A 12415-nucleotide genomic window follows, 5' to 3' on the forward strand; every position below is an offset into this window, starting at 1 on the left:
ATAAGTTATGCAGTCAGAGAAACTGATCGGATAGCAACCCAAACTAATTTCTCCCTCTTTTTTTTTTTTTTTTTACCACCTAATTTTCTCAGTCTGAATTAAGCATTCAGTGTTACATTTGGCCCTGTTCTCTCAAACTGATGGGAGCTTGAGGGCAGTGTTGTGCAAATACTGAGTGTTCTAGTTGTTGAATATATGCAGTTGAAATGACCAAAGTAAGACAGATTAATAGGAAATACACTTCCTGTCACATGCAGCACATCGCTGTGAAATCAAGTAATTGAGAAGCCTTTATCACCATGCTGAAAAACTTTTACAGTAGTTTCATTTGTTGTAAATGTCTAGTTTCATAGATAACAGCTCCAATGAACCCTGTTCTGTCAGCTCTGATGCTGCTTGGCTGGCTGATGCATGCAGAAATACTTTATAAACATTTGTAAGCAGGTTTTGGTTTGCACATAGAAATAATATATGTATATAGGTGAGACACGGCCTTAACTACTCGTGTGCTTGTTTTGCCAGTGTCTCACAATATTATAAGTACAATATGATGATTTTTTTTCTTTTTTCAAATCTGTCTTAAATAAATGCTCTACAGGAAATATCTAGAATTGAGTTAATGTCTTACAGTAACGTGTTAAAAAAGTGAGCTGTTTGTTCCCTTTGTGGAGTGTTAGAAATATTTGTAAAGCATCAGAAAACAACGTTAAATTGCTGCAAGCCACCAGGTGCTGTCAGTGTCAGGCTAGAGTCACTGTTTAAAGGGAGTTAAAATACTTAACATGAAAATGTGTTGTTCCTAGCAGTAGAATTACAGGATAGGTGAACAACATTTTATTGTTTACAAAAGTCAGTTGTCCCCATCCAGACTTACAGCAGTAGTGAGGTATCGGGTGGTAGCCTGTGACTTCTAACAAAAAAATGAAAAATGTTTTCCTCCAGAACATTAGGTGCCCCTTTATATTCAGAAGTCAGAAACACTGACCTAGACAGAACCTTTTGAATTTCACTTACCTGGCAATTTTTAAGGCTGCAGTAACTTCTTACAATTTTATTTCCTGAGCATTTTTTTGTGTATAGACTGGAGGCTTTTGCTTCAGTATCTTCTACTTCTGCACTATAATACTGTATCACATAAAAAGTCTAACACTGTTGCTTCAGCTGTACACGTTGGGTCACAAAGGGCTCATTTTACCATCTCCTAAAGTGGTCTCTGTGTGCGTGGAGTGGAGTGCGCTAACACACGGCTGTGCTGCACAGTAGTTCAATCAAGATGTGGGGAACACCATCTCCACTGGAAATTATAATTAGTGTTGTGATGTTGTTTTATGTGTTGTCTCATACACCTTCAAGTTAAGAGAGCTGTCAGACTCGTACCAAGAAAATATCCTACTTACTGCCATTAGTTTCAAGTCAAAATGTCAGCATTAATATGATGGGGGGAAATAGATTTCCCTTCAAATGCTGGTGAAATTTACTTGTGACACCTAACAAGGGGAATAATGAATATAATTGCCTTAAAGTTGCATATTTTTCACAACTTACCTTAGTTATACGGAAAAGCACTTTTCCCAACAGCACTGTATTTGTTTACAGAGCAAGAAAGGCATCTTCATGCCATTCCCTCCATCGTTGTTTTTGGTGTTCTGGAGCTGTCTCCAGGCTTTGGAGAAGAGTTCTTTGCAGGCTTCCTCATTGCATCTCCTATTACCTCAGTCAGCAGGAAAAAACTTCCAAGAGCACGTGGTTTTTGCTCTGCTAGTCAGGCAGATACAGAATTCCTCTTCTACCTCACTACCCTGTCCTTAGGATTATCTAGGAGGTAAAGCTTTAAATTAGATTTCACCTATTTTATTGTGCCCACCTAAAATAAACAGGAACTGGATAAGGTGACTATTGAAAGCTTTTTTTCAGTAGAAATAATCAACGTATCTTCCTTTAGGAAGAAGATGGACTGCGGATGAGGAAGGCACCCCAGACAAACAACCCAATATCTGCTTCTGCAGCTGCTGTCAAGGACGAAGGGCTCAGCTCCAGACTACTCGCTTTGGTGGTTTTGTTCTTTGTCTTTGGTGTAATTATAGGAAAAATAGCCTTGTAGAGGCAGCATGCTGGAAATTGTAAATTGGTTTGATGGTTCTGCCATATCATTGGATTAAATTTATTCATAACAATGTTTAAAAAAAAATTAATGTATGACATCTCACAGGTCTTGCCTTTAAATTACCCCTGCACAAATACTATGTAACATAATCTAGAAAGTTTAAAATGTACAATGAGTGAATGAATGAAAGAGAATACGCTTCAGTGGTGAAGGGGGGGAGAAAATAATGATTTAACACTACAATGGAATATTGTATATGTCATTTTAAACATTCTTAGACCCTGGTACATGTTGCTGGATTACCTCTTTTTAAAAAAAAAAAAGATAAAAAAAAAAGGAAAAATAGAAAAAACTATTCCTCCACTGCTGGAGCTGGCCCTATTGGATGTTTGGAGCTGGGTTAGGCAGGAGGTGTTGATAACTTCTGTAAAATACGTTAATCCGCCATTCTGCTCATAAATTTAACAGTTTCTGTCAGTGTCTTCAACTCTGTGCAAGTTACCAATTTCTTGGCACTTAAATGAATAGTGAGAAGCTGAAAAGAATTGTATGTGGCAATGCTGAATGTGCTAGGCATCATTAAGAGGCATATATTGACTGGTATGACGCTCGTTTGGAATAAAGGTCAATGCCTTGTTCTCATAAAGGGACCAAGCTATATTGCTGTTGGTTCATTTAGTTGAATTAAAATGTTATTCAGAGATGTTTAATGCATATTTAACTTATTTAATGTATTTCATCTCATGTTTCCTTATTGTCACAAAATTGACTAATACTATATGGTATGAAAAGGCACCTGTTTAAAGCCAGTGACTAGAACTAAAAATTTGCTGCTGTAGTGATGCAAGATTCTTCTGCCTCCTGGTGTTTTGGGCACTACAGAATTGTTGGGAGTTTTGATCATCTGAGCATTGGAGAAACAGTGGTCAGGAAACTTTTTGTATGTAAATAAGTCTGTCTAGGGGAAAAAATATTAGTAGTAAACTAGTCCTATGCCGTAAAAGACCAATCCTGTTTGACTATGTAGCATCTTAAAAAAAAAAAAAAAAAAAAAAAAGAAAAGAAAAATTAAATAAAGCCCCCAAATTAATGTTTCCTTTGTTACTTTTGTCATGTTCTCACAGTTTTAGAGGGTGGGAAGGAAAAAGTATTCTCTGTCAACAGAGTTTATTGCATAAGGAAACTTGCAGCCTTGTTTCAGGATGATTTTTTTTTTTCCAGCCTAATTTTAAAATCAATCCAAACAACCCCATCATGAGCCCCGATAGACCCAAGTGTTGCTCAGAGTAACCATGCTGACTGCTGCATCACCAGGTAACTTCCCATTTTTCAGTGTAGTTGGGTTCAGTAGTTCAGAGGCTTGTTAGCATAGTAAGATTAAGGTAACTTTGTTTCTAAGCATAGTTTCAATACAAAATACACTCAGTCTGTTTTAACATGCTGCGCTTCAGCAGACGAAGTAGCCTTTGAGCAGGTAAATTCCTGTTTGTTCTTAGATGGTAGGTCCAAAAACCATCAGCGACAAAAGGGTTTTATGACACCTTTCAGGATTAAGATACATCTTTTTAAAGTGACTTCTCTCATTCCTTGATTATTCTATGATTTCTTGAGAAAGCTGTTTGGGCTGCAGCCTGTCTGCTAAACCCGTTGACCTTTATATTTGTTCCGCTTGTGTGTCTCAAGGGTTTCCGCCCTTGCAAGTGCAAATAAGTGAAATTTTATGTGAGGTTTAGCAAGAAAATAGGAGGCAAAACTCTTAACTAGTGTGTTCAGCTTATGAACAACCCTCAGAGTACCCCTGGAAGATTCAACAGGAATGAGAGGTGTATCTTTAGCATTTTAAAAAGCTAGTGCCTTGTCTGCTCAGGATGGAAGTGATAAAGCTGAAGTGTGCCTGTAAAGGGCAGAGAAGATGGGAGATGAGCTGGAAAGAACAAAGGAGTGAGTGCGTTATGACAAACTGGGCAGAACTGATCAAGAAAAGGATACATTCTGGGCAGTAGAAGCTAAAGACTTACATGAAACGTTTTGTAAGAGCCTATTCAGAAAGGCAAGGTTGTACGTGATGTTGCAAACTTGTTGAAGAATATATTTGAGAAAATCTTTAGTGAAGGGAGACTGTAGGTTTGGTTTTTTAAGAGGCTGCAAGTATCTTGATCTCACTAAAAATGTGAATCCCTAATTTGCTTTAAAAAAAAACCAAAACTTTTTTTGAGCCCTTTGTTCTGCTGAAAAACAGCCTCAAAAAAGTTTGTTTAAAAAAAGAAAAAAAATCACTGTTTTTGCAGGATAGAGGGGGAGGATCGAAGCTTTAAACTGGTCTCTTTGTGAACATATCTGTAGTAATGTCCCAGGCAAATTTTACACACCTTGTTAGCTACCACAGTTGACTCTGCTGGCATAGGCAGCTCCCAGATGAAACGGAAAGCCAGCAGAATGTCTGTCCTTCCAGTGTTTCCTAGTCACTTAGTGATCTGTGACAACTTGGAACTTTAAATCATTTGTGAGCAAAGTTGTTCCCGTTGTTTGCACTCCAGGATTATAACGACATCCCGGAAAACACTCTGATGTTTTGCTAGATGCCTTACAGGTGTGTGGTGATAAAAGCAGCAAACAGAGGACCTTAGTTAGGGATCTGTTGGTAACAGCTGTAGCTGGGGCTGACCTGCACCATCGATCCTGGACAAGACTGTTCCATCAGCTGCTCGTATTTTGGAACTTTACAAAATTCTGAGGTCTTTCCTAACCGTTTCTGACAACAGCCTGAGCAGACGGTAGCAGTGAATTGTCTGGGTAATGCTTTGCTTCTGTGGAGCTGAAAATAAATTGGCTGATCAGTGGAATCCTTCTTACCTGTGTTTGACCAGACCCTTCGTTCATATGCAGTAGAAAGAAATCTGAGGATGTCCAAGGTTCCTAAAAGGCCAGTCTGTAGATACATTGCAAAAATATATTGGATGGGTGTTCTTAAGCCACCTGGATCTTTTGTAGGTTGTTTCTTACATGATGATACCAGAGCGAATGTTTTCACGAAATGTTCATAGAAAGTGAATTATTCTGGAGGGCATTGTATATCTTAGGAAGTTATGCATGAAACATAGAGTTTCTAAATAAGATTATTGTCTGGTGTCCCCACACAACACCAGATATTAGAAAACTGTAATTGATACATGATAGTAGAAATCAAAGTTATTACTCAATCTAATTATCATCCTTACTTTAAGATGCCCACTTGCATATACATTTATTCTTAATTTTTGTAAGAGCCAGTAGAGGCTGCCTAGATAGTCTTCATTTTGTGGAGCTTTACACTCCTGTCTGCACTCTTTGAGCAAATTTGGTATAAATAGATACCTAAAATGTCTCGAAGCCTAGTACTGGGACGTGAATGGAAAATTATTTCTACTATTTTTATGTAATTACCCACATCTTAAAGCAAATATTCCGTGCATGAATGATCGTAACTATTGCTCTGCATAGGCAGTTGTCAGCTGTGAATGCACAACTGCAGCAATTGCAGATGCAAGCTGGGCACCCAGTTTCAAGTTTCTGTGCAATAGCCTCAGGGCTTGAAGAGCAAGATAATACCACGTGTGTCATGTTGAGAGGGATTGATGTACCATAATGTAATTTTCTAAAAATACAGGATTGTAATAGCTTGATGGTGGTATTCCATGTTATTTTTTGTCCTGAAATGCTGTTAGTGGGATAAAGTTGGAACCTCACTTTGCAAATTGCTAGAGTTTCTTGTCACCAATAAACTATAAGGGTTTCTATTCGCCGCACATGTAAATTTGCAATTCTTCTGATCTTGACTTAGCAGTCAGCATATTTACATAGTGGTGTGCACGCAAAAATGGATTGTTACTGTCTTAAGATACTCGATGTTGCAGTTGCCTAATGAAAGAAGACTATGTCATCCCTTTTCTTTAGAAACGTATATGACACTTTCAGTGCTTAATTGGAACACTTCCTTAATTCTCGGGCACAATGGTGACTTAATTGTAGTATTCAAAGTTTTTGAAACTATACTTCTCTTGCTCTACATGATGTCCTGAAATGCCATATCCTGAGTTCTGTTTTCTGTATAAAAGTAACTGAGAAAAAACCACAACCAGAATCCCTCTGTTTGAAATTAAAGAACATGTAAAACAAGCACTCTGAACTTCATGTTTGTTGTGGCTGTGTTACAGCTGCAATAGTACTTCACAGCAGCACTGGAGCAGCTGGGGGTTGGAGAGCCGCTCGTGCGTTGTTTGAAAACGGGTTAGCATCCGTTACGCAAATCCTCAAGTGAGCAAGTTGAGAAGGGGCAGGTGGCGAGTGAATTTCAGTGTACACACTTGAGACTCTGATTTTGGGGAGTCAGAAACACTAATGTAAGAAGAAGAAAGCAAGCTGTATGTGAGTGAGGCTGATTCAGATACCGTATGGGGAAGTTCCTATTCTTTGTAATTAGGTATACGTCTACATATTTAATTTACCGATTAGAGAATGTATTTGTGTAAACCAATGTTTAGGCATTTTAGAAAGAAAGGAAATACTGAGCATGGCTGCTCGCTGGTATAGTGAAACCTAGCAGTCTCTAGATTCACTTCATTAAAAGATTACAGTAGAATACAGCGCTGGTATAAATCATCTGTTACAGTTAGGTAAATAGTGGGATTTATGGTTCAGGCGGGGCGGTCCTGATCCTTTGACCACAGCCAATTAAGATTTCTTTGTATTATGCTGACAGCTTCATGTATACTGAATTGCTTTGTCTAAAGACTGTCAGCGCAGAAGTGACATTACTCATTGTGCTGTTAACTAACTTTATTTTGATTAGCTTCAGAGGACAAAGTAATTGTGTTTCCAATACTCAAATCCGCTTAACTAAAAAATTTGTTTGTTTTATTAATGGGTTGATTGGGGTTTTTTTACTGGATAAATGTAGATTATTTTTTAAAATAACACAAGTAAGAGCCAGCCAGAAATCAATCTTAGACGTAATATTCTAATAAGCATGCACTTGCACACTTCCAAAATGACTATATATGCCCGTCATTTACTCCACCATTTCCTCTGGCTGCATTTCCTTTTACAGAACTGCCTCCACATTTGTAGTTTGAAGAGTAAACGTTCTGAAAACTTGAGTAAACTTCCATGTAGATCTTTTTGCCTACAAGTCCAGGCTTAAGCTTGTCCTGAAGCTTCTGCATGAGTGAAAACTACAGAAAGGAAAGCTGAGCCTACGAGCGCAGAAACAGGGCTGCTTTCCCTTGAAGCAAACTTGAACTCTGGATCTTTCCTCCTATGATCTGTCATTAGAAAATGGCTTTTTCCAGATGGCAAAACAAAAGAAGTTAAGAAAACAAATGAATTAAGAAGAATTAATTGAAGCCGCATATTATAAGTTGACATTATATATCTGGCATTTCTGTTTATGTTTCTGCATCAGTACGTTTCATTCTTATTTAATAAGTTCCTAATTTTGTGGTTTGAGGGGTTTTTTCCCCAAGATTTTGAAGTGCCACAAAGAACTGAAGAACAGCCTGTAGTGAAGTATTGTTCCCAGTTTAGCTGTACTTCATTTTTTTAATCAAATCTTTTTCTTCGGTGGATAAACTCACAAGATTAGAAAAGCCTCTTGAACTCCCTCATGTTTGAGTTGGCAAAATTCCCACACACAATTATCCACAAAACTACTTTTAAAAGGCCTTTATTAAGGCTGTACAAAGTCAAGCACTCAGGAGTTAGGAAATGGCAAAACCAAGTTTGTGCACTTTTGTTGTGAGCGTGTCGCAGTATCTGATCGGGCCTTCAGTACCGGGTCAAAAAGGGAGCTGGGGCTGCCCAGTTGCTGTCTGAAACTGCCCGACTTTGTGTGCCTGACCTTATATAATCTTATGTTCCCTGAAGATACATATAACGAGGGGTTTAGTACTTGAACTTAAAAAAATGGCATCATGGTATTAGGTGTAGCCTAAATGTTCTGCGTGTAGACGTCCATTCTTGACCTAAGCGTCCAGTGTAATGGTGAGTAACTGAGCTGAAGCAGCAATTTTTGTTTTCACATTTCGCTGGGAGGCCACACAGAAGTGTGATCGGAGCCAGGACTTTTTGGCTACGGGCTGAGCACAAAAGAGTGTTTCTGTGAAGGCTGCAGCCTCTCCTCCCCAGTTTCTTTTCTGATCTGTTCTGCCTGAGCTGTCGAATCTCACTCTGTTCCCTCCCTCGGCCCTTTGGTTCAGTCCAAGTCATCCTTGTTCCTTCACTGCTCCTTGGCAAAGAAACCGACGTTCAGCCGAGCGCCTTTAAATGGCTTGTTTTCCGTGCTGCCTATTTATTTTCTATCTCAGTCTCTTTCTTCCTGTTGCCCTTCCAGACTCGCTCTTCCCTGCCTGCCTGTCCCAGGCCGCCTGGCAGCTCCCTCACTTGACACGTGTCCAACTCCGGGCCCAGGTGCCTCTTCCTGGTCACCACTCACCTTCCCGCTTCTCTTTCAGCGAGTTTGTTCCTTCTCTTCACCCTGGGTAGAGTTGCAGCAGTGAGTCTTGTCACCCATCCTCTTTTGGTCTCCAGCTTTTTTTCTGCTGTTTCAATGCAGCGTATTTATTTATAGTAAGTAAGTAACAGGATTTTACATTCTGTGTGGGTTGTTCATCAAATGAAGCACTAGCTCAATGCTGTTCATGTACCCAAAAGTGTTTCAAGACTTTTTTGTGTGTTCTGTTTCGGTGTAAGAATTGTTTGGGAAATCCAGAATGCAAAATACAGGTGAAGGTATTTTTAATAGGAGGGCATGAAGATGCCCAATTGGAAAAATCAGGTTACTATTAATTGAGCTGTGGAGATCAGACTCACGGCTTGTGTCTGGCAGATTCGGCTCATGTTTTAGATTTTTGTGCCTGCTAGAGAAGCAGAAAATTGCAAAGGCAGCTTGTCTGAGTAGCTTATGGTATTAAAGAAGGTACAAAAGACTCTCATGCTCAGACTCAAGTGCAGGGAGCTAGTAAATGTATTCGGAGTGTTTGAAAATTATTTTACTTTTTCCTCTGCTTGTTGGAATGGTTGAAAAATTACAACTTTTGGAAAGTATTACAGAAGATGTGAATGGGGAAGAGTTTTCCAAGACACATACATGTGCCTGTTACCACGGACTTTCAACTGGTAGTAACCTGCCAGCGCATATTAGCTTGGGTTTTCTTCACAGGTACAATAAAAAGGTATGTATTTATTTTCCAGTTGAAAGAAACACAGTAATCAGGACTGATGTTCGTTGTCTGTGTCCTAGACCTGTTTTTCTAATGCAGTGTTAGATGTGAAGTTACTTAGTTTGGTCTTGTTTATGTCAGGTAAATGAATTGCCGACCTAGAAGTTGGAATTCTGATTACGTTCAGGCTAGACACACAGCCGTGCAAACTGCTAATAAATGTAATTGGTGCCTCAAAAGGGCACAGCTGAGCAGATTTTGTATCAAAGCTGGTAGTGAAGAAGAAATTAGATGGGAAACTGAACTAGCATTGGCACTCTTCTAAGTGAAAGGTATTAAATGGCCAAAAACCCAATAATTGTGGCAACGAGAAGGGGGACAACTTTGGCTAACTGCCCACCCTGTTTCCATGATGAAATGAAGGAAAAAACTAGATGTAAAGTAATAAACAAATAAAAAGGGAAGCAGGCAGCAATTGACTCAAAAGGAGAGTTATGAAGTATATAAAATATATTTTAAAAAAAAGGCAATATCCAAAGGAAGAGAAAATGTATGGGTTGGAGCACTTGGAGAGGGTGATGACGAGCTGAAGGAAGTTCAGAGGAAATCTGTAGATCTTGGCAGTAGGATAAAGGACCCGTTACTAGATGCAGGTAGGTAAAACTGCTGGTGATGCTGCAAGAGAACTAGAAAGGTGATACCACTCATGAGCAATGTTGAGTATGAACATTTTTAAATTCAGTAGGTCTAGAAGCTCTGTATCATATTTCTAAGGGAGACGCCTGGGGCAGTCTCTGACCTGCTGGTGGGAAAGATGGCCAACGGGACAGGACAGCTAGTAGGGAAGGGCTGGAAAGGAGATGAGTGTTAATGAAGGCACATAATGTCATTGCATTGTCTCTTGGTTTTCAGTTTTCTTTGGGATTAGAGAACTGAGTATGTCTGGGCCCTTTCAGCGCTTGGTGTTCTCTGACAATCTCACGTGTCAGAAGTGGTTGTTCAAAGAGAACCACAATGAAATGGGGATGCTCATGGAAGGGTTCTGCTGGGACCCGGTACCATTCAGTGGTTCTAGATCACTGGTGAAAATTGATAAAAAATCACTACTGATAAAATGTTAACACGACAAAACTATCTATACCCAGGACTGGAGTGAGTAAGAGCTCCACGTGTGTTCCCAGTGCAGTCCCAGGGTAAAAGACTAATGAATAAGAATGTGTTCTTGTTTTTAATTACTGTTAGCAGTAAGTGATTATACTTCTGTATGTCTCAGCTGTGAGAGCTGGGAATTTTGGATGCAGTTTGGATATTTACATTTTAAAAGAGAAGCTGAGTAATTAGAATGGATGCACAAAAAGATTCAAACAATCACTGGTGGAGTGTGAAATTGCCTTAGAGAGGGTAAGAGAGAAAACTCAGTTGGCTGAGCTTATCTACCAAAATTGAGAATGTCTTGATTATAGTGCACGAGTACCTTCACGGGGAGAAAATACTGAACACTGCAGCTCTGGAGCAACACAAGAATCACTGTCTGGCAATCAAAGCCAGGCAAACTCAAATTGGAAAAATGCACAAATTCTTAACAGAGAATAACTGTAATTCAGGAATGTTTCTCCAAAAACTGTGAACAGAACAATAAAAGTTATGATATTTATGCAAATAGCTTTTTCATGGCTTTTTTTTTTTTCTTTCAGAAGTATAATTAAAGTGGGGGGAGACAGAGGACAAAGAGGCTCCTGATGAGGCTTTCACAGGGGAGTTGAGTCAGCACAGCCCGCTGCCGCGCGGTTGTGGAGCTGAGCGCCCAGTGCTGCCGCAGCCGAGTGGCGGCCAACCTGCTGTGGGAGGAGGTGGGAGTCCCTCAAGGGCTCGTGGCATACGTTGCATAAGCAGGTGATGTTGTCTTGTAACTTTCTGCATCATGCTGATCCCGTCACCACCTTGAAAGGATCTGTGATCTGGGAGGATTTTACACCACGCGGTATCCAAACACTTGCGAAGCTTAATGCGTTTCTGTACGATGTAAACAAAAAAAAAAAACATCTGCAGACAAATGTCATTCTTGAGGGTTAATGTAGGGCAGAAGTTGCCTTTGCCCTCTGCCACCCACCCTCCAAAGGCAGCACAAGGCTGTTCCCTGTCCTTGCCGTGGACATCTGTGGGTCCTGCAGAACAGCCGTAGCTTGGCTGATGGGAGTCACGGGAACCTTTCCTCCGGGCTGCAGCGAGTGACCGCTCTAGCATGGTGGTGGGAAACTGCTCTGCTGCAGAAAACGTTCTGCCCCGTGTGTGGCTTACGTGAGAGGGAGCTGTGCCAGCCTCTCACCGGGGGCGTCCCAGAGGAGACGCTACATTCTCCCAAGATGCACTGCCAGTTCTTCAGATGTTCCTCCATGGATCTCCACACAGTAGCAGGCAACAAAACACAGCAGCTCTTAGAAACAGGTGTTTTGCCTGCTGAACTAACCCCTGGAGAAGTCTCCTCCATTGGTTGCAGAGGGAACCGAAGGCAAAGCAGCCAAGCTTGGCCTTTTTGTGCATCAGCTTAAAAGTGTAACTGTTTATGTGCGTGATGAACACTTGATCATGCCTGGAACATGCAAACATGCTGAGAATATTTATGTCACAATTGTATGCATTTAATAAGTATCTCATTTGAATTATTAGTTAATGTACAGATCCCCCAAAAGTATTTTTATCTTATAAACCCCATAATTTATATAAGTACAAGCTGCAAGTTTGTAAATACAGCATTAAGAAGGTAGCTATTGCATAGCTGGTTTAACAAAATACCCTTTGTGAGTAAGATAGATAGGCTTATTTGGAGAGGATTTAGCTACTGGGAGGAGGGCTTCTCCAAGTTATACGCTTCTTAGCTGCAGCAGACAGTGAATATAATTTCTTAGTTTGTCCTTCTTGTCAGTAGAAATCAGTTTGACCTGACTGCGCTGTCTGATTTGAGTGACTCCTCAGACCATTGTTCACTAGAGGCAGATTTATAAAAACACCTTTACAGGAATGAGGCTGAAGTGACATTTTGATAGAAATGAGAGCTGGAGGATTAACAACTGGTATGCCAGTACATAAATACTGAAAATACAAAGCCTGAGAAGAC

At 40.1% G+C, this 12415-nt stretch overlaps 1 protein-coding gene across 3 annotated transcripts in view; it reads left to right on the top strand.

The window, feature by feature from the left end:
- Nucleotides 1-10960, top strand: part of VAPB (VAMP associated protein B and C) — a 39788-nt gene extending 28828 nt beyond the window's left edge. Inside the window, exons 6-7 of one of the 3 annotated variants that reach the window (XR_008734078.1) lie at nucleotides 1943-3418; nucleotides 7191-10960. Coding sequence is in view for 1 of the 3 variants with exons in the window: in XM_055721607.1 (XP_055577582.1) it covers nucleotides 1943-2101 (159 nt within the window). In the remaining 2 variants the exon portion in view is untranslated. Of the gene's footprint in view, nucleotides 1-1942 lie in introns of all 3 variants that reach the window. The other 2 variants (XR_008734079.1, XM_055721607.1) reach the window with 2 other exon arrangements.
- Nucleotides 10961-12415: the final 1455 nt, after the last annotated feature.

Source organism: Falco cherrug, chromosome 10 (assembly GCF_023634085.1).
Source record: "Falco cherrug isolate bFalChe1 chromosome 10, bFalChe1.pri, whole genome shotgun sequence".
Lineage (NCBI taxonomy): Eukaryota > Metazoa > Chordata > Aves > Falconiformes > Falconidae > Falco > Falco cherrug.